The sequence below is a fragment of the Siphateles boraxobius genome, unplaced genomic scaffold, assembly GCF_051911475.1.
Source record: "Siphateles boraxobius isolate OS27281-9 unplaced genomic scaffold, OSU_SipBor_1 1, whole genome shotgun sequence".
In the NCBI taxonomy this organism is placed as follows: domain Eukaryota; kingdom Metazoa; phylum Chordata; class Actinopteri; order Cypriniformes; family Leuciscidae; genus Siphateles; species Siphateles boraxobius.
In genome coordinates this window covers 8,809,655-8,831,916 of record NW_027508699.1, presented here as the reverse complement: position 1 = coordinate 8,831,916, position 22,262 = coordinate 8,809,655, and the positions used below count along the sequence as shown (strand labels likewise).

General features: G+C 36.3%; 2 protein-coding genes across 3 annotated transcripts in view; both read left to right on the top strand.

Annotated features, from left to right (window-relative positions):
* The window catches only part of egfra (epidermal growth factor receptor a (erythroblastic leukemia viral (v-erb-b) oncogene homolog, avian)), a 79,858-nt gene extending 66,392 nt beyond the window's left edge, over window positions 1–13,466 (top strand). Inside the window, exons 20-28 of one of the 2 annotated variants that reach the window (XM_077194751.1) lie at window positions 426–611; window positions 3,004–3,159; window positions 5,576–5,651; window positions 5,962–6,108; window positions 6,209–6,306; window positions 6,392–6,556; window positions 9,299–9,337; window positions 9,946–10,039; window positions 11,333–13,466. In XM_077194751.1, coding sequence (XP_077050866.1) covers window positions 426–611; window positions 3,004–3,159; window positions 5,576–5,651; window positions 5,962–6,108; window positions 6,209–6,306; window positions 6,392–6,556; window positions 9,299–9,337; window positions 9,946–10,039; window positions 11,333–11,685 — 1,314 coding nt within the window. In that variant the 3' untranslated portion in view covers window positions 11,686–13,466. Of the gene's footprint in view, window positions 1–425; window positions 612–3,003; window positions 3,160–5,575; window positions 5,652–5,961; window positions 6,109–6,208; window positions 6,307–6,391; window positions 6,557–9,298; window positions 9,338–9,945; window positions 10,049–11,332 lie in introns of both variants that reach the window. The other variant, XM_077194702.1, reaches the window with a different exon arrangement.
* Window positions 13,467–14,304: 838 nt separating this feature from the next.
* Window positions 14,305–22,262, top strand: part of npc1 (Niemann-Pick disease, type C1) — a 32,323-nt gene continuing 24,365 nt past the window's right edge. Inside the window, exons 1-4 of the mRNA XM_077194578.1 lie at window positions 14,305–14,546; window positions 18,332–18,460; window positions 19,329–19,435; window positions 21,513–21,676. Coding sequence (XP_077050693.1) covers window positions 14,307–14,546; window positions 18,332–18,460; window positions 19,329–19,435; window positions 21,513–21,676 — 640 coding nt within the window. The 5' untranslated portion in view covers window positions 14,305–14,306. The remainder of the gene's footprint in view (window positions 14,547–18,331; window positions 18,461–19,328; window positions 19,436–21,512; window positions 21,677–22,262) is intronic.

Below are 22,262 nucleotides of genomic sequence, written 5' to 3'. Positions count from 1 at the left end.
ACTCATCTATGGAAACACACAGTATAACCTTTTGAACCTCTGCAGAAACCGAATCCTAACAGATCTGCAGTAGTTTTAATGTTAGAAATAAAAAATAAAAAAAATTGAAATTGATATCAGTCACTCTCTCATTATTTAAAAGGAAAAGTTTGTTTGTTATTGGCAGCTTTAAACCACCTAGGAAAAGCCCTGTGTATTGCCCAGGTTTTGGTTTGTTATGTTCCTAGGTTTTTATTTTCCTGAAGCATTTTTCTTCTGAACTTCAGGCCTCGGTTCCTGCAAATATTTCCGAATGCGCTCAAGGCACCTCATTTGTTAGTTCTACGGCTTTAGGGAGTGTAAACAGCCGCAGTATTTGTCAGTGTTGCTGTATACCATACACAGTGTGTTGCATGGGTTCTGACCTCATTTGTTTGCATCTATAGGAGGCCTATGTGATGGCCAGCGTCGAGCATCCTCACGTGTGTCGTCTGCTCGGCATCTGCCTGACCTCCACCATACAACTGATCACCCAGTTGATGCCCTACGGCTGTTTGCTGGACTACGTCAGGGAAAACAAGGACAACATCGGCTCACAAGACCTGCTCAACTGGTGTGTGCAGATTGCTAAGGTGAATGGATTGCATCTTTCATTGTTTTTTGAATCACTTCCTTTGTGATAAGCAGTGAGTCATTTCATTTGATGATGAACAGATGATTTCATTGTGGTCAGTACAATTAACTATAAAAAATAATTATTTAAATGTATTATTATTTTAATTGTAATTTTTTATTTAATATTTAAGATGAAAGTATTAGCCTAATTACAACTATTTGCAATTCATTTGATTTGTGATTAATTATTAAGTGATGGGACACCCTAGTTTAATTATTAACATGTCCCAGTCATGTTCCACCAATCTTAATTTCCTGTCATTCCACAACTGTCATATATAATAAAAAACAAATGGGAGGGGAAAAAATGTGATTTGTTTAATATGCCGTGTTTAAAGCGAAACTAGAAGGTATAAGGAGATATTTTTAGATCTGGAATAAATTGATATGCCTATGCAGGCTTCTCTCTGGTGATATATGAAACCAAGAAGGTAATACCACTCACAGATCTGTACCACTCGAAAATATTCAAAATTTGAAGTCATGTCTCTTTTCTGAAGTGCAAGTCAGTTACTGTGAGGATTTTTTAAGCAGACGGGACTTTTTTGGTCCTCGCTGCTGAGGGAACAACATTTCTTTTATGAGAGAAACTTTGATCAGAATATGACTAGAAAATGTAGTGATACGTATGATATATTTGTTCAAGCTTTTCACAGAATGTTCAATCATCATGTTTTCGTCTTCTTGAATCCTGACTTTCTTTTTGTTTGAATATCATCAACTTTCACAGTCATTCTTTCCATACCAGTTGTTTCCTATTATTCCCTAATGATCTATACAGCATTTCCCCCTTATCTGTGCACTTTTTTCTATCTGTGTCTCTCATCCATGTATGCTGACGTAGTTCTGTTTCCGTAGGTGGCTCGTAAACTCTCTTTACACTTAGTCTTTTTATGATCGCATTACTATTCAATCAGTAAAACGTTATTAAGTGTAAATACTCCTCTATCATTACATTTTCAGAAGCTTTTCTGATGATTTAGACATGAAGCCCATATTTATGAGGTTCGATTTTTGCCAAAAATAAGTTGACTTTGGGCTTTGTACTACGCATCTGTCCTTGTCTACAGTTATTGCCTTCTTGTTCAGATAAATTATGTTGATGTATATACAGGGTCTGAAATTAACTTTTTGGCTCACCTGCCACGGGGACTGTTAGATGAAAAAATCCACCAGCCAGGCATATTTTTTACCGGCCAAAATAATAAACAGCCTTTTTGTATCACATTATACATTCATTTCAGTACATTTAATTGAGATAAGGTATTATGTTGAATGAATAAGAGTACATAGAAGTCAAAACAGAGCACCAAATAGTAAGACATGGAAGACGTGAGCATGGAACTAGTGCTCATAACAGTGCATTTGAAGGTTTTGTAAAACTATCAGATACTTTACCGAAAGTAAAAACATTTTCCAATTAATACTAACAGTTAAACGGTTTAAAAGTAAAAAAAAAAAAAAAAAAAAAAAAGAGCATCCCTGTAGTAATGTTAAGATATTTAATGACTCAGGGAAGGAAGAGGACAGGGTCGGCTTGCGGAGACTGCGGGTGTTTATTGGAAATAAAGAAACAAAACAAACAAAACAACTTCACGCGCACATCTTTTAACTTTTAAGTCCACTAGTGTCAGCAATTATCCAATACGTTCCTCGCGCTCTCTGGCTTCTCTCGTCTCAGGTTTCCCACACTCTTTCCGCTATCATGCTGCGCGTTGCACCCACAGTTCTCCGCTGGTCTCTCTCCCTTTGTCTTCTTTCCACATGGCTTTTATTCTCTCTCCAGGCCAATCACTGAAACAAGACACAGGTGTTCGTCATTTGCACTTGACCCACTTACGCCACACCTGTCTCCCAATCTCAGACCCCGCTAGGCCACGCCCCCCTTGCTACAATCCCTAAGAGCCATCATGCCAGACATTTTATAACATTACAAAATGCAATTGTAATAAACATTATTACATTACTATTTTGGTATGAACATTCACCCGCCAGTGTGGCGGATAGCCTTTTGAGATTTACTTACCAAACGGAAAATCTACCCGCATTTGGCGTTTGGCGGGTGTTAATTTCGGACACTGTGTATATATTTATATTGTCTTTCTGTCGTCCTTACTGTATTCTAGTTCTGTCGTCTTTTGTTCTCATATGAAAAGAACAGTGAAAGACCACATGTGTCTCTGAAAAGACTGTATTTTGATGGCATATTACCTCAGTATAATGAGGATAACATATTAATGAAATTGTTTTGTTTCAACAAAGAATTTTCATTCCAGCTTGAATGAGTACATCATTATATTAACTCAAGTCGACTAAAATCTTTTGCATCTCTCTCTCTGGCTTTATTAGGGAATGAATTACCTGGAAGAGCGCCATCTTGTGCACAGAGACTTGGCTGCTCGTAATGTGCTAGTGAAAACCCCTCAACATGTGAAGATCACCGATTTTGGCCTGGCCAAGCTGTTAAACGCAGACGAGAAGGAGTATCACGCAGATGGCGGAAAGGTCTATTATTTCTCTTTTGTTAGAAAGTGGATGTTGATGACAGATTTTTAGCAGTTTTTGATTTTACTAGATGAATAACTGTTCTTAAACTGTCCTAAGAACTAATGAAGTGATGAATGTGGCCTTTTTAGCAGTGTCGGGGGTAACGCATTATAAGTAATGCGAGTTACGTAATCAGATTACTTGAAAGGGATAGTTCACCCAAAAATGACATTTCTGTTAGTATTTACTCACCCTCATGTTGTTCCAACCCCGTAAGACTTTCGTTCACCTTCGGAACACAAATGAAGATATTTTTGATTAAATCTGAGAGCTGGATCACTCCTCCATAGGCTTCTAAAGGGTTTGACACTTGTTCCCCGAAAAGTTATTAAAGACATCGTTAAAATAGTCCAAGTGACTACAGTGGTTCAATATTAAGTTTATCAAACGACGAGAATACTTTTTGTGAAAAAAAAAAAAAAGAAAAACCAATTTTATTTCAACTATTCACTTCCTTCTCTGTGGGCCTCGAGTCAGTTCACTGGTGTAATAGCGTAAGCTTCTGTTGTTGTACGTCACACGCATCACACACATGACCAGCGTCGGCCAATAGTTAGCCTACGTGTGACGTAGCTCTACGCAATCACACTAAGTTAACTGACTAGAGGCCCACAGAGAAGGAAATGAATAGTTGAAATAAAGTCGTTATTTATGTTTGTTTTTGCGCACAAAAAGTATTCTCGTCGCTTGATAAACTTAATATTGAGCCACTGTAGTCACTTGGACTATTTTAACGATGTCTTTAATAACTTTTCGGGGCCGGCAAGTTTCAATCCCTGAAGAAGCCTATGGACTAGTATGGAGGAGTGATCCAGCTCTCAGATTTCATCAAAAATATCTTAATTCGTGTTCCGAAGATCAACGAAGGTCTTACGGGGTTGACCTTCGATGATCCAATTCAACCGTACTAATTAGCACAAATGACTTTAGATGTTTGCTGTATCCCAATTTGCATACTATCTGTCCTAAATAGTGTTCAAAATGAGAAATGTTTTGTCCCAAATCATAGTATTTTTTTATTCCAAAGATACCCGGATGGATGGTCTACTTTTTTTGCTTAGAATTTGAAGTGCAGATACGTGCAAACACTGAGGATTCGATTAGAACTACAAACACAAATAAAATGTGTTAAAAAACTACAAACATGGCAGATGTTTGAGTCTTATGGTTAAGTACAGAGTCAAGTCAAGTCACCTTCATTTATATAGCACTTTAAACAATACAGATTGTTTCAAAGCAGCTTTACAGTGATAATAGGAAATTAATGGAACAGAGATTGTATTGGCTTTACAGCAGCTCTAGAATAAAGTCATTAACAGTAATTTTGATTGATTAATTTCCGTTGTAAAAATCATTAGTTAATAACTTAGGGGCCGCTTACACAACACTGTTTTAATTGAAAACAGAAAACATTTAATGCGTAGGCTTTAGGTAAAGGTTTAGATAAAGAGCTTTGAGTGATTATTAATCAGTTTCTAACCTGACGAAAATATAACTAAAATTGATCCACATTATATTTCATCTGCAACAGCATTGTGAACTTTTGTAATGAAACGTTTGGTCATTAACTTTTAAATGCATCATTATGCAAATTGCAAACAAAAGATATACGACTGGCAGATCAACATGCTACTACATTTTTCTCCGAAACGGTAGGAAATTAAATGAAATTGAATGTTGAGGATTTCTACTGTGAAAAGATGATTGACAGGGCAGTTTAAACAGTGACAGGATGCATAAATAAGCGACAGAGCTGTCCGTTAAAGACGCAATTATGATTTCATGAATTATGAAGTAGTAGGCCCATGTCCCAAAGCCTGCCTACTGTTCTGCTACACACTCAAAAGTATGTACTTTTTCCTCACAAAAACAGTACATATTTTGATGGCATAGTATACTGTAAGTAAACAAATTGGGATGCAGCAGCAATTGTTTTTAATTTTTGCCATCCAGAACTGTACAGGCGTGAATTTGCATTTCCTTCAACCTGAGGCTTATTCATTTATCTTTTGGTGTGAAAGGGCCAAAACATTTGACAAAAAAATATAATTTAAATAAAAAAAATAAATAAAAAAAACAAGCAAGCCCAGCAAGATGAGAAAAGGTAACACAAAAATAATGTTATGATTTACCTTCCATGTAAAGTAACTAAGAAACACAATTGGTTACTTTTTAGGGAGTAACTCACTGTTGCAATGCATTACTTTTCATAGTAACTTTCCTCAACACTGCTTATTAGTGTCCTGACTATACAAGAATAATATTATAGCAATCAGAAGTTCATCTTTAGAATGCGTCAAATGTGTTCACTTCCCATTTTTGGCATTTAAGATAGAGATTTTATGTTGCCTTGTCAATCTTTATCCTTCAACAGGTGCCCATAAAATGGATGGCGCTCGAATCCATCCTCCACAGGACATACACCCACCAGAGTGACGTCTGGAGTTATGGTTAGTGACAGTTCACAAATGTCAGAAGTAAACGGTATTGCTTATTTCAGAAATTAAACTTTTAAAGTCAGTTTTCGAGTGAAAACGAAAATTCAGCAAGAAAAAAAATGTATGGCAGGATTTCTCCATAGGGAATTGCTTGGATCTGGAAAAGTTTTCTTTGGAAAAACATGCCCCAGTGAACATGACCAAGAGTGTAGAAAATGAATTGTGTTGTCAATGTTAAATTTATAAGATCTCTTTCAAAGCTGAGGATTTCTCAGTATTAAATGAAATTGGCTGTTTTTCAATGAATGATACGCTCCTCTAGGTGTGACAGTCTGGGAGCTGATGACATTTGGAACAAAGCCATACGATGGTATTCCTGCTAGTGAAATCGCCGAAGTTCTCGAGAAAGGAGAACGACTTCCTCAGCCTCCTATCTGCACCATTGATGTGTACATGATAATGGTCAAATGTAAGTTTGATTCATTGCTGTATTAAGTGAAGTGATGGACAAGTTCTGAAACTTAAAGTCTTTGTAATCATCGCCTTTATCCTTATGTTTTCATATTAAGGTTGGATGATCGATTCGGAGAGCAGACCTCGCTTCAGGGAGCTCATCGCTGAGTTCACTAAAATGGCACGTGACCCGTCACGCTATCTGGTCATTCAGGTGAGAGAAGCACGACTGTGATTTTTGAAGGCTCACTGGAGCATTGCTCACGTCTCCTCACTGTCACTGTTTTCCTGTTTTCCAGGGTGATGATCGGATACATTTACCCAGTCCTTCCGACTCCAAGTTCTACCGCAGTCTGATGATCGGAGAGCTAGATGAAGCCGTGGATGCCGACGAGTATTTAGTGCCCAATCAGGGCTTCTTCAGCAGCCCCAGCACGTCCCGCACGCAGCTGCTGCACTCTCTGGTAATACACACACAAACTCACTTTACTGCTGCCACTGGCTGCATATACAGCGCATGAAACGCCGTACTAACATCTCCGGGGGGTCATTTTAAACACCAACTCATTTATAATATGCAGGTTCGATCTTATTATAAAAACAAACACCATAAAACAGATCAAACAAAGATTTTTTCCTCAATTAAAAAGAACTACTTAAACATTGTTTCAAATATATATATATATATATATATATATATATATATATTATTTATTTTTTTATTCTATTCAACAGTAAAAATGCATCATGCGTCCACAACAAAAAAAGATAGGTAACATATATATATATATATATATATATATATATATATATATATACGGGTATATTTTTATTTATACAATATAAAAATCATTATGTCTATGGAAAGCCCCCATAAAACATAAAAACACAATGTGTGTGTTTGTGTGTGTGTGTGTGTGTGTGTGTGTGTGTGTGTGTGTGTGTGTGTGTGTGTGTGTGTGTGTGTGTGTGTGTGTGTGTGTGTGTGTGTGTGTGTGTGTGTGTGTGTGTGTGTGTGTGTGTGTGTGTGTGTGTGTGAAATCCAAAGTTAGAAATTTAGTTCATTTAGGCATCACAACTTCATAAAATACAGTTTGAAAATTACATTTTACATTTTTACATAACATTTTACATTTAAGAGCATGCGCAATTAAATATCCAACACTGGCCAATATTACACTATTATACAATATTTTATTTTGTTATTAAATTACTAGTATTATATTATTTATATTATTTGTAATATATTTATATTATATTATAATGTTATAATATTGGATTAGGATATAATGAAGAAAAAAGTCTCTAATATCTGTCCATAACCAGTATGTTGTGCATACCTAATTTTATTAGGTGCTAATAGAGTTAAAATGATGACCCTATAAGTAAGATTAAACCATCAAAATATGTTATATTTTATTAATGATGCCGGAAGAACAAAACACTAAGGTTGGTTAAGGCATTTATCTGGCAAAATTATTTGGCAAAAAAAATGCAAAATACAGCTACATGTTTTATTTTAATGTGCAAACAAAAAAGCTCACAGGAAAAACCATACATAGACCACAGCGTAATCAGTTATTAATATTTAGTTGGTTCTTTCACTTTTTTCTTTTTTTTTTGTATGCGTTGTATGACAGCCTGGCCGTAAATGATGTCTGCGTTTGGACTGTTTCATTGCGTTATCACAAATAAAACAATTGACTCAACTATTGATTGCACAACTAGGCCGGCTGAACGCTCCCTGCGGTACCAGTATCACATCTGATAACAGTGTTGTGTTCTTTCACTCAAAAGGACAGAAAAGTTCACGCTGCAGAGGCGTATGTATCTGGCCTGATTTTGGTCGTCTTCACCCACTTCCCGTTCCTCTGTCCTTCTGCCTCTTCTCTCTCCCCCTCGCTTCCTGCTGATTAATGACCGTTCGTCAGCAAGAGGACTCGCCAGGCCTCAGCGTTCAGAGCGTTTCCTGGCCGCGCGCCTACACCTCTAAGTGTGTGCAAAGCTCCTTCAGCCTTTCAAGTCTGATTGCTTTCGCGGGCAACACTTGTTACAATTTTTTTTGGCAGAACGAAGGCCTTGAGCTCAGACTTACATAACGCAGGCATTGAGGCATAGCCTTTTAAGGCTGTAGTTTCCTGGCAGATGGTAGCTTATTTAGCTTATGTTTCTTTTCGACGTTCCTTGTGTTTTATTAACGTGTTTTGCAAAAGAAAACCTGCGACATGCTTGCGTGAACTGGTGACTGGGTTTCGTTATGGAGCCTTATTAAGGCTGGCTTCTGTTCTCCTCGTAACATGAACAGGCCTGGTTTGTTCACGGTGATGGGGGGTGAATACAAAGATTGATGCAGTCCTCAGTCATTATCTTTACATGTCAGTTGAATGGGTTAGCCATTGTACAACAATTGAAAAGAAATAATAAAAAAGTAAAAAAAGAAAATAATTTTTTCACATGTTAGTACCACATCCCTATTACAGTGGTTTTGTGGTACTATTTTTTGAAAGAACAAAAGTTCACATAAATGTTTCATTGTCCCTCCCACATTCAAATTGTTCAGTAAAATAAATGTAAGTGCCCCTATTATGCTATTTTAAAGGCTTCTTGTTTTGTTTTGGAGGTCTTGTACTATAGTTTTACTTGCATCCAAGGACAAAACGCATTTTTTCGTAATATACAATGCAGCATCACCTCTTTTCTCACAGTGTCTGAACTGTTCTATAAAGGATTCAGTGTCTCTAAACTCTGCTCTGATTGGTCAGATGTCGCAGTCTGTTGTGATTGGTCTACTCTGCTCTGATTGGTCAGATGACCCATTCAAATGAATGAGGCCCAATAACTTTGCACTTTGATCTTTGTAATCCTTTTTACATTCACAATCAGCTCTATTACACACCGCATGAAAGGTAATACCTGAAAAAGCATAATAGGGGCACTTTCAAACATAATGTAAAATGTAAAGTATGATGAGTTTGTATATCTATATGCATGTTATTATAGGTTAAGTTTGTAATGTTGCTACACTCAGAATTGCATTGTTAGAATTGCCAGTACAATTCAATCAGGCTTCCAATACTCATTTTCACTTTTTATTAAAAAACCTTGCAAAGACAGTTGGTTTGATAAAACTATTTGGTTTGTTACAAATATATACTTGCTTTTTAGGGGTTGATACTAAATACATGACTGCTTTTATTTTGTTTCAGAGTCTCAACAGCAGTTTTGGGAACTGTCACAAAAACGGGGTAAGTTACTCATGTCAGACATCAAGACACTGTATCGTATTGCTAGCTTGTGAATTGCACCATCAAAAGAAAAATATAAGATTTTAAGATTGCAGTAGCAGTTCACAGTGATTATAACATGTGCATTTCAATTTTAATTTTAATAAACCGTCCTGTTAACTATGGAAACTTTTGCCCATCTGGACTTTTGGAACATATATTTCAACCAAAGAATGTATCATTTGGAATGTCCTGGAAATTAGATTGGTTTAGAAATGATGCCAACACTGAGGGTAGTAATTTGTGCCAAAATGTCTATTAAATATATTTTTTTTAAATATATTTTTTTAAATTATCATAGTTTTAAAACTTGGTGTGTTTATGATTTATTTTCATATTTGGGATTGAAAAACAATGGCATTTTTAATAAAAATCAACCCATGGAACATAAAAGTTTGCAAGAAACACCTGCAATATAAAAATGAAATGCTGGACAAAAGGTCCACTTATTACGCAACTGTCCCCAGCTGTGCTTTTGCAGTCTTCTATAAGCAGTCACCTATTGTTAAGTACAGGAAATGAAACCGGTTTAACCATAGTGGCACTAATACACGTTTACTTTCTCTCAGAATCATTTGCCGGCAAGGGAGAACAGCATGGTTCTGCGTTACATCCCAGACCCGACAGAACAGTTCCACGAGGGAGACTTCCAGCCCGCTCCAGGTTGGAATGGTCTGTTTTTTTTTAAATGAAATGCTGAATGAGGACCAAAAAGATATAAAAAAAAGACTTTTTTAAGTTTATGGTGAAATGAGCACCTCTGTTGGTCAGTCTTGGTCTTACATTCTTGTGGTATACTCTGATTTTGTACTCTTAAAGGAACAGTTCACACAAAAATGAAAATTCTATAATTTATTCACCCTCATGTAGTTCTAAGGCTGTATGCTTTTCTTTTTCTTTTTTTTTTTTCAATGGAGCACAAAAGGATATATTTTGAAGAATATTCACACTGATTTTTTTCTATAGAATGACATTCACATAGTAGGTCACACTACTTGTGGGCTGTATTCCAAGTCTGTGCTTTAGAAACAGCCTGAAATTTAAGTCTCTTTTCAATAAAATGACCTCCAGTATAGCTTTCAAATCTCAGCGCATTCAAAGTTTTACATAGTAAACAGTTACGTAGCAAACATTTTTCAAAATATCTCCTTTTTTTCATGGAAGAAAGGAAGTCATACAGGTTTATATGGAGCTTCTACAGTGACATGGTGATGGAAAATTTTTAGATGGGATTTTAATGTCTTTGCATCCGCTAGGAAACTTTGCATTTGTTCCTAAAAGTTTTGCATTCCCCCGAGAAACTCCGCATTCATTCGTAAAAGTTTTATGCTTGCCCAAGAAACTTTGTGTTCATTTGCAAATGTTTTGCGTTCCCCCGAGAAAATTTGACTTGGATTCTCAAATGTTTTGCGTCCCCCCCGAGAAAATTTGACTTAGATTCTCAAATTTTTTGCGTTCCCCCGAGAAACGTTGCCTTAAATTCTCAAAAGTTTTGCGTTCCCCGAGAAACTTTGAGTTAAATTCTCAAATGTTTTGCGTTCCCCCGAGAAACTTTGCCTTAAATTCTCAAAAGTTTTGCGTTCCCCGAGAAAATTTGAGTTAAATTCTCAAATGTTTTGCGTTCCCCCGAGAAACTTTGCCTTAAATTCTCAAAAGTTTTGCGTTCCCCCGAGAAACTTTGCATTTATTAACAAAACTTGCGTAAACATTTTGCAAGAGAAAATGCAAAAACCTAGGAAAACGATATTTCCTCCCATCTCATTTCTTTCAAATCACCATGTCCCTAAAGGGGCTCCATAGGTTTGGAACATCATGGGGGCAAGCATTGCTTTAATAGATGCTAATACCCTTAAGGTATGTTTGTATTTAGATGCACATTTACATCTTAATGAACTGCTAATTAAAACAATTGACAGAATAAAATGTTTATTTAACCCATGTTGTCCTCTTTCCCAGAATATATAAACCAGAATGACTCACTGATGTCCAACATGAACAACCCAATTTACAAACACCCAGGACCCCCCCGCACGCTTCCGCACTCTTCATCAGCGCTGGACGAAACTGAGGAAGAGTACCTCAACTGCTTTAAAATCCCTCCTGCCGCCCCACCTGAGTATCTGAACACGTCCCACACGCAGCTCCTCTCAAGCAAGCCCTTCTTCAGCATGCGGGGCTTCAACCCCCAGAGCAGCATAAACAACCCAGACTACCAGCACGACTTCTGCCCGCTGGAGCTCAAAACACACACCAACGGCCACTTGCCGGCTGCGGAAAACGCAGAATACATGGGGCTGGAAGTGCACTAGCTCTTCTGGAGAAGAGCAACTGTTAAAACGAGCCACTTTTCAGTAGGTAAAAGATGGAAGGACATCTATTTATAGTGGATACACAGGCAAACATATCGCTGAGTCAAGGACAGAACAATATGACCTTTCAAATATGCTTGTTTGGTTCTGAGCTGGACTTGATCGACTGTGGCTCTCTCCAAATCTCACAAGAGACTATGAACGACAACAGGACATGAATCTGTGGATGCCGGTAGAAACATGCCGGTGTGCTGAAATGGCATATCACGGAACAAGCTTGTCGACACACACGCTAAAACTGCTTTGAAGTAATCTGGTTCCAGTCTAGTCGATAATGTTTTTAATGAGCAAACAAATTACTGGGCTCAAAAGTGTCTGTAATCATGAAACTTGGCAGTGGCCCCAGAAAGTGTTTGGACACTTAAGTCACAATTACAAATGTCTGGATTTCATTGCGTTATAGATAGAAAATACCAAATTCAAGCAAACAAAAACTGAACGTGAACTAAGTTTGGCCACCAGAAAGTATCCAATACTTTTACTTACTTTTGCCAATCCAAAAAATGGCAATACTTTAACATACACACACTATTTGTTCAAAGGTTTGGGGTCAGTAAGATTTTTTTATTAAACAAATACCTTTTTCTATTCAGCATTAAATGGATAAGAATCTTACATTGTTACTAAACATTTGTTTCAGATAAATGCTGTTCTTTTGAACTTTCTATTCATCAGAAACCTGAAAAGAATGGAGAATATATATATATATATATATATATATATATATATATATATATATAGCCGCACAACTGTTTTTAACATTGATAATAATAAGAAATGTAATGTTTCTTGTGCAGCAAATCAGCACATTAGAATGATTTCTGAAGGATCATGTGACACTGAAGACAAATGCTGCAAATTCAGCTTTTATCACATGAATAAACTAGTCTTAAATATATACATATAGAAAACAGTACATTTTAAATTGTAATACTATTTCACAATATTGATGTTTTTACTGTATTTTGATCAAATAAATGCAGACTTCTTTTAAAAACGTTTAAAAAATTGTACCAGCCCCAAACCTACTCCTTTATAGTAAAAAAAACAACATAATAAACCCAATTGAAATGTGTATTTGATATATATTTATTTAAAAGTCCCTTGTTTTGATATTATGCTGTATAGGCTAATGCATCAATGTTTTTAACAGTGACTCAAGTGTGCGGATACTTTCTGTTGGACACTGTATGTAAGCTGAACTCAGAGGTTGTTTAATGCCTCTCTGCTGTGAAGGAAAGTCAACATAGAGTTAAATTCAAGATTTAACTGTGATGTTTTGCTGGAAATGTTGGCTGTGTTGACAGGGTTATGACGACGATCTGTGTGTGGATAGAATCAGCCTTGTCCCAAGGCCAACATATGACTGGTACATGTACAGAACTGTAATATAAGGCTGACATTTGCATTATTGTATCTAATAGAGCATTTTATCCATTGTCATACAAAAACACTCATATGGGGTCACTCATATATTCCATTTCTGTTGGTTCGTCCATGTGTTTTCACCCTCGCTTGACTTCAGTAATGTTAACTAATTGAATCGCATATCTCACATATCATGATCTTTATGATGTTGCACAAATCAACGAAATGTGGTTGGATATCTTAAAGTCACTGTCCTTTTAGCTTGGATCTTTCTTTTGAAAACATTCGCATTCGCTCTCAAAATATGGTTTTGTTATATAATAAGTAAATTCAATAAAGACTTCATTTTATAATAGGTGATCTGTCCATGTTAAATGCTTGTGATGCAATCAGGTGTGTTTTACTTGCCATCTAATCAGGGCTAATTCAATCAGAGCTGTTTTAATCTTTAATTCTAGTCATTTATAAGGTAATGCTTGAACTAAACAGAGACAGTATTTACAGCACATCACCTGCTTTTATGATCACAAATGTGTGAACAAGTTAAATGGTTTAGTTCACCAAAAATTGAAAATGCTGTCATCATTTACTCACCTTCAAGTTGTTCCAAACATGTATGAATTTTTTCTTCTGCTGAACACAAAAGAAGATATTTTGAAGAATGTCAGTAACCAAACAGTTGACGGTATCCATTGATTTCCATAGTATGGGGGGCGCTAAGTAAGTAGGCTAAGTAAGGCCCATCAACTGTTCAAAATATATTATTTTGTGTTCAGCAGAAAAAAAGAAATACATACAGGTTTGGAGCACAATGACAGAATTTTCATTTTAGGGTGAAGTGTCCCTTTAAGAGAACGAGTTGAAAGAAGCAATTTCATCATACTTCCTTTGACTGGCATTGTGAAAAAGAGAAAGAAATAAGTAAAAAGTAAAAGTAACCTCAGACAGCAAAGCACAATTTATTATGATACATAAAAGAACAAGAAAAATTAATGTAAAGTCAGCTAGCAATTTACTTCAGTTATTAAATTTAAATTTTAAGGGTGGATACACTCTACTTCGATTTGTCGCCGGCTCATGAATATTAATGTGGTCAAGCTCACGCGTTCAGTCGTAGCCACGCCTTTTAGCCAATCAACTTGACGAGCATTACGTAACTAATGAATATTCATGAGCCTCGTCGTCGTCACAACATGAACACGCCCAGCCTTTGTGCTGTGTTACACACTCTCGGCCGGCAGGGGGCAGCAACGCTAAACCCCGCGCGCGCGCACACAAAGGTGTTTGATAACAGGAAGGAAATAAGAAAGCTTGGGTTTCAGCCCAACAGAGTCACTCTAGAGAAGAGCTCTGGAGTCAGAGGAGCAATGGCTCTGCAGGGGGAAAAACAGATTTTCTGTCTTTTATGGGCCATCATTTTATTATCGCAGTGGGTAAGTGTGACGACGCGCTGTTTGTGTGTTATTGTGGCTGTAACTTGTGTACGTATGTGTAGCCTAGCACAAACTTCAAATAGCCAGACACTTTCTAAGAGTTGGCAGATCACGTCTGGTCAAATCCCAGACAGAAATTATGTGTATTCTTTAAGTCAAAAGCCCCGGTTTTACTAGTAGGAAATGTTTTTTTTGTTTGTTTTTTTGTCGTTGGAAGAACGAAACGGGCTCTTTTCATCTAACTTAACTTAGTTAAACTCCAATCGAAGATTATGGATAGAGGAAATATGATTTGTCTACATCATAAGAATCATCTGTCAGTCCTTTCAGATTTAACACAAGAGCACATGATGATCTAACCTGCAAGATCAGCGTTTAGTTGACTAGAAATGCAGTAATGGTGTTTTTAAAGGAAGGGAAGAGAGCTGTTAAGCTGATTGATGAGTCAAATGCGCATTTGCGTTACGACACACTGGATGATAATGGATGTGTCCCAAAACCTAGTGAGCCACCTGTGTAGGAAGCATTGTTTTGGCCTTCTGATTTACTATATATCCTGTGTGAGACACGAAAATGCTGTCTAGGTGGGTAGCTCACTAGGTTTTGAGATACAACCACTCTTTCACGTCGACTAGAAATAGGCGCAGAAAGGGGATTACCTGTTTAAGTCCCAAGTTCAGGTGCTCTTGCTTTCATTTAGCTTTTCCTTCTGAAAAACATGGTCGTTTTTATTTTGAGCTCCCAGGTTATTTTTGCTGTGATAAAACGACTGTCTGGTTCAAAGGTCGCATTATCTATCATGTGCAGACAGTGTTTGTTTGGCACAATTCGTGTTTCACACCAAATCTGAAAAATTTAAATCAACTTTCAAGACGTTTTTTTCTTATATCGGATCTTTTGACTCGTGCTAGTGACAGTGAGTCAGAATATAATTTCTCCCTTAGTAACCGTGAGACAAACATCACGAGTGTTTGGTAACCAAGTGATCGTAGTTGAGCTCATTTGTTTGGCTTTGTCCTATTTCCTAATTCTAATTTTAGGAACACTGCATATCAAGGTATTGACTCTGAGTATTGATTTTATTTCATTTTTTTTTACTAAACTGATCATATTCATGTAGAATACACAAACCTCATATTAGTGTAATTGTCTAGATTGGCAATATGTTCAATCTGCCCTGTATTAAACCATATTGCTATTGTTAATAATAACAACAACTCATTAATCTATCAATATGCCACACTTCTAAAGTTCAATTAATTTCAGTAATTTTCATGATTTATCGTCATACCTTTTTCTGTTGATTAAACTACCGTAATCTTTCTTTGTATGAACTCAAATTTTTTAGTTTAAAAGAATGCAACTTTAAGGCAACCAGGTTAAGGCTACTTGCATTTTTGTGTTAAACCAACAAATCATTTTTACAGTGTCTTTTTAGAATGTCTTTACATGACTGCAGGTTAATCTAATCCTACATCATCCACGATAGTCCGTTTCAAATTAAAATGACATTTTCAAATGAGAATAATAATTTTCTTAAGTATGTCTTCATGTGTGTGAACTGAAGCGCTCTGTTTTCGTTAACAAAGTTTACACCTGTAACAAGAAAACACCTGTAGTGTGATGAGGGATGAACGCAGCGAAAACCTTTTACAGTGAATGAGAAACCGTTGTGCATTTCTCTCGCGTCACATTATGTCAAAGAACTGCACCGATCTCATGATAAATAAATGCACGCACATTATCTTCTGCTTCTGATGCTGCTGCGGCGGATTGAACAACACGCGGAAAAACACTGACGAAAAGAGTTTTCATATGAGTTTTAATGGGGACTGAGGCGATCATGAATTCGTGTACAGATTACGCAGCTAATCACACATTTTTTGGGGGGCTAGGTGAAAATTTAGGGGCTGAAGCCCCCCCTTAAAAGTGTCCTTGTTTCTTTCTGTCTAAATATCCAATAATAACATCTACTTTCTAGTTGTTTCTCAGTTTGTAAAGCTTTAAGGCCTACAGTTTGTGTAACTTCTTCATTCTGACACTTTCACTTATCTAAAAATACCCTTGTTCTGTCAAAATAACACTGAAAGACCTGCGCTAAAATAAGAAAAACCTCCACTCAAACCTTGGACAGAAACACATGTTTACTGTACACAACACTGAGAAGTCAAAGCAATTCAAGTTAGGCCATCAAGGAATCATTTTGTATTAATCTGTGCAACGTGTACTAAAATTGTCTTACAAAATGTCAAATGCAATAATGTCATATTTATGATCTAGTTTGAATTAATGAAAGATTGGATAGTACAGCATGTTTTCAAATTGATTTTCAGCTCATATTTTCAGTGTTGTAGTCGAGACCAGCTTACTCGAGTCTGAGTCCATGACAAGTATTGTCTTGGCATCCCCCTTGTTGGGGAAAAAAAAAAAATAGCATAACGCATGTCTTAAATGTGGCCATTTCTAAAAATCCTAAACGTTTTTTAAAAATTATTTAAAAGAATTCTACTATTTGTGGATGGAATTGATATTTGTTATCATATTTTTAATCAATTTCAGCCTCATTAAAAGTAAAAATAATGATTTCAGACTGAGCACTTCAAATTTTGCCCAACATTTTTCAAAATGGCTAATTATCATGTGACTAATCAGCCTGAGATAGATTGGTCCATTACCACTTGTTAGACCAGTAAGGTTTAATTTATGCGCTCTTCTAAATTAAGTTTATTAGTGACCTGGAGGTATTAGGATTTGTGAACAATAGAATACTTGGTCTTGTCTGTCGTTGTGGCTGTTATGACACTTTTTTTTTATCTTAGTCGTATGACTAAAAAGTACAGCAAGGGAAGATTCAGTTCAGTCTGTTATGTTGCATAAACTTAGCCTATGTTAAGCCTGTGTCTTAAGAACTAGGCCTAGTTCAAACATCTAACAGTTAGACAAGAGGTGATCAGTCTTAGAACGAATATGAAACTGGCTTTAAATAGTTTGGACCAGTTTTGAAGGAAGAACAAACACACAGATGACTAGATTAGGTTTTTTGGGAGATCTTTGTTTTGTAGGGGATTTCACGTGTGCATTATCTGAATTTCTTAGGCCCAGCCTACTCATAGTTTCATGTCAATAAGTGAGTCATAAGGTTATCCTTGTATCGTCCAGCATAACAGACCAAACGAAGAAAAATAAACGACTCGTATGGGATAGTCCAACCCTCAGTCACATGCACAGTCACGCTCTTTTGTTTCCAGATTCAGGCTCAGCACAACAAAAGCTTGACAGTTCCTCAGTCTAAATGCCGACCCTTGACCTTTGTAACACTTTGTACCATTTTCCACAAAATTAAATGTTGTTGTTCTTAAAATCAGTCAGTCATAGTACAGTAGCCTATGTCAGTTCTGACTGGGTGGAGACGCACGCGATTCTACTGAATTCTAGTCACATGACTGCAAAACTGAGGAAATAGCTGAGGAGGAATGCACACACCCCCTCTGGTTTCAGTGAGACTCATTCACGATGAGTGACGTGATTAGTCTTGGAGGGTTTGAGGGATTTTTTTATTTTTGCACCAAAAAAGTGAAATATCTTGAATGTAACCCCACAAATAAAACTGAAAAGGGGAAGAAACCTCATTTTGAGGAACATTTAATTTTAAACATCAGTGGTTCTGTATCATGCCTAACAGATGCTCAGAGCAGATGATGATCTGAAAGATTAATAAATACTGTGTGTTTATAAATTATTTCTAAACTATTGTTCCCAATGTTTCCTCACGTGTGTCCGCCCAGGTGCATGGCCAGCACTGTATCTGGTATGGTGAATGTGGAAACTCCACTTTAATCAAGGAGAAGAAGTTAAACTGCAATTACACAGGTCCTCCTAAACCTTTACCTGATGAAGGACAGGAACTGCTACAGGTAAGAGAACCTTCACCCATACAACCGTTAGTCTGCTCTCCATGATGCTTCGTTGTGTTTAGAAGGAAGGACAAATCTGTCATTTACTCACCCTGATTAGAAACATGCTAGCAACATGCTAAAACATGTTAGCAGTGTGTTAAAATATGTTAGCAGCTTGATAAAACATCCTAGAAATGTTTTAGAAACATGTTAGCATCGCGTTAAAACATGCTAGCAACATTTTATTGACTTCTCTGAGTAAAACCTACAAACTTCAAGCTTTTCAAAGTTATTTCAAACTTTCAAAAAGTAACATCAAGGTTTGTCATCAAATTTGACTCTAACATTCGCTTCATGTCAAACATTCTTGGTTCTTGGACGCACAGTTAATGACATGGACAAGGTGAACAGTCACTTATCTTATTTCTGTGGAGACCGGAAGAAGAATGTATATAAAAAACACCTCTGTCTGACTTCATCATAAATACTTGGTTATATACAAGTTGAACCAAAAGAGATGCATTTTTAACTAAATATTTTCACAGCATTAAAGAAAAACGTGTGAGCCTATTTAATTGTTTACATGTACTTTTTTTTTTTTTTGCTGGTATTCTCATTCACGTCATGCATCAGGAGTTTTTAACTTTTGCTTTGCTTTGTTTGTTTTGCTTTTGTTTTGCATTGCTTTTGTTTTAGTAGACAAATTTCATTATTTGTGTTTACATGTTGTTTTTTTACTGTTAAAGATCTTATAAAAAAAGTATTTATTTATGTTTTAGAAAAGTTTATTAGGTAAAAAAAAGGGGTATTTAGGGTATTTTAAGCATAAAGTAAGTTTAGTTTACAGTCCTACATTTGTTTGAATTAATCTATTTATTTATTTCAGGAGCTCTGTCCTGGGCTGGTCTATGGGGACAACAAGGTTTGCTGTGACACCCAACAGCTCACGACTCTGAAGAGCAATATCCAGATCCCCCTTCAGTACCTGTCCAGGTATGGCTGAAACACCTCTTTGAAGGTGCATATATATGGGATCAATTTCCTGCCAAATGTATTGCGGCCACGGATCAAATATAATAAGCGTGAATCAAAAAATAACAAGCATGGAAAAAAACTTTAAACATTAAAAAATATTTTTTACTTAACTTAAACTTGTGTTCATGCTTTCTTTAAAATTGTTTTCATTGGTTTTATTACTCTGTACTTTGCGCTCTCTTTCATTTTCTGCTCATAATTTATTTTTTTGTACGCTTGTGCTGTTTTTCTCTTCGCTCTTCTTTCCATGTTCTGCGCTTGCTCTTCCAAATGTTGCAGTTCGAGTTTCATGTAAGTTAGGGCGGGCTTAAGCGTCAGCATGGGTCCACAAGTTCTAGATTGACAGCTCCATCTCTAGCCAATCAATCGAAGAGGGTTGTTGACGTCACTCCAATGCGACTCGCGCTACTGATGCTCTCTCGTAGCTACAGGTGAAGATAACCATCAGCTCAGCTGGCAAAAATCCTAATCCTATCCTCCTCCAATCCTAATCAAACACACCGAAACCAGCTGATCATCATCTTTAGGATTATTAATACTGCTAGGTTTTTATCGGAGTTGAGCTAAACTCTGCAGGACAGCGGCACTCCAGAAACGACGTTACCTATCCCTGATCTTTTCAATTATTTTCATGTTGCTGTATTAAAAATTTAAGCTATATTTAAAACATTAATCCTAAAGTAATATGCAATTATGTAGCTATGTAAATGAACACAATAACTATAATAAATCACTGCATATCAAATCCACCTGGTTTCTGTAATCTCCTCTGTACACTATCATTTTCATGAATCTTTTGTCAAATGGTATATCTAGTCTAGAATTAATTTACCAGGCTATATGATCGCTTAACAACAACAATTAAGAAAATATTTGAGGATGGCGTATTTAACTGTAACGGATCACCAGGTAGGCTGTGCGTTTTTTTTTCCTTTTACAAAGGCTACATGTTTATTTTACATTTTAGTTGTTGTTGTTCTTTGTTTTACATACTCTGAACTGTACCACAAATGCCTTTGTATTTGTCTTGTACTTTTTGCACTGTATGCCTTGTCTGTAATGATCTATATATACATATATATGGTAGGCTTTGTGTAGCGTTGAAAGGCCAAAGTCCTAAATTCTTCAGATGGGTAAAATGGCCGTTTTTAACTTAATTTATGCAAAGAAATGTAGTTTTTCAAGACTGCATTATGCTTTAGAGCTGCCTTAGCATATTAACATCAAGAGCCAAGTATTGTTTAACACCAATTACCAGTGTGCGCATTAAAATGTAGGCTACCTCAAAAAAGAGGAATTTAATTATTTGTATGTCCAGAGTTCAGATAGCTTTACTGCTTAAAAGTCCTTGTAAAGTTTAAAATAAACTTGTCTTCCCCTGTACGAGTGAGCATCAGTAACGCGAGTCGCATTGGAGTGACGTCAACTCCCCTCTTCGATTGATTGGCTAGAGATGGAGCTGTCAATCTAGAACTTGTGGACCAATGGTGACGCTTAAGCCCGTCCTAATTTACATGAAACTCAAACTGCAACATTTGGAAGAGCAAGCACAGAACATGGAAAGAAGAGCGTAGAGAAAAACAGCACAAGCGTACAATGTTTTTTTTTATTATGAGCAGAAAATGAAAGCGAGCGCAAAGTACAGAGTAATAAAACCAAGGAAAACATAATTTGAAAGAAAGCATGAAAATGAATTTGAGATTTTGTGAAAAATATTTTTTATGTGTTTAAAGTTTTTATTCATGCTTGTTGTTTTTTGATTCACGCTTATTATATTTTGATCCGTGGCCGCAATACATTTGGCGGGAATTTGATCCCATACCTATACAGTAGGCAGTTTTATGAATCGGAATAAGAACACTGACCCATTATTGATTCACAAGCAGGTTATTGATTGACCCAAGTCACATTTTCAGTTGAAACCAAACATGTACTTGCTTGACAGAGTTTACATTGGGAGAGTTGCCTAGTTTATGGCAGTAATATAATATGCACTTCATAACAGCTTTAACTTGTGCCTGTTTTTGTGTGCCAGGTGTCCAGCATGTTTCTTCAACTTCATGACCCTGTTCTGCGAGCTCACCTGCAGTCCCAGACAAAGCCAGTTCGTCAATGCCACACAGTTCTCTGCAGACCCGGAGCACAACAAAACCAATGTGCTTGAGGTGTCCTATTACATCAGCCAGACCTTCGCCAATGGTGAGGAACAGCGACTGGAGGAGAAGATCCCAGATTTACTGATGCATAACATCAGAACGTGACTTACTTCAGTAAAGCCCTTGATTCAGAAATGGTCAACAATCCTGATCAATCTCTGGCAATGGGTCCTAAACTGCTTTTAAAACACACATTAGAAAACCATCTTAGTTGTTTTCCATTCTTTGAACTTTTAAAGCATGTCTTATTGTTTTAAGTTTACTAAGTATTTCTTGGTGTTAAAGTTGTACAATATATTTGGTTATTAATAATATGAATTCATTTTGGACATTTTTTTATTATTAGTGGTAGTATTTCAATAATACTTATTGTGGAAAAGATTTGCATTATTTAATAAAATTAGTAGTATTATTTACATACTACTAATAATAATAATAATGATAATCTTATCTTTATAATCTTAAGTATTTTTGATGTTATTAATATAAACAGATCATTATTCATTATTATTATAAATAAATATAATAATTGTGGAAACAATTTGTATTTATGTATCAATACAATTGGTATTATATTTATTATTATTATTTGTAGTAGTAATAGTATTCAATAATAATACTTACTGTGG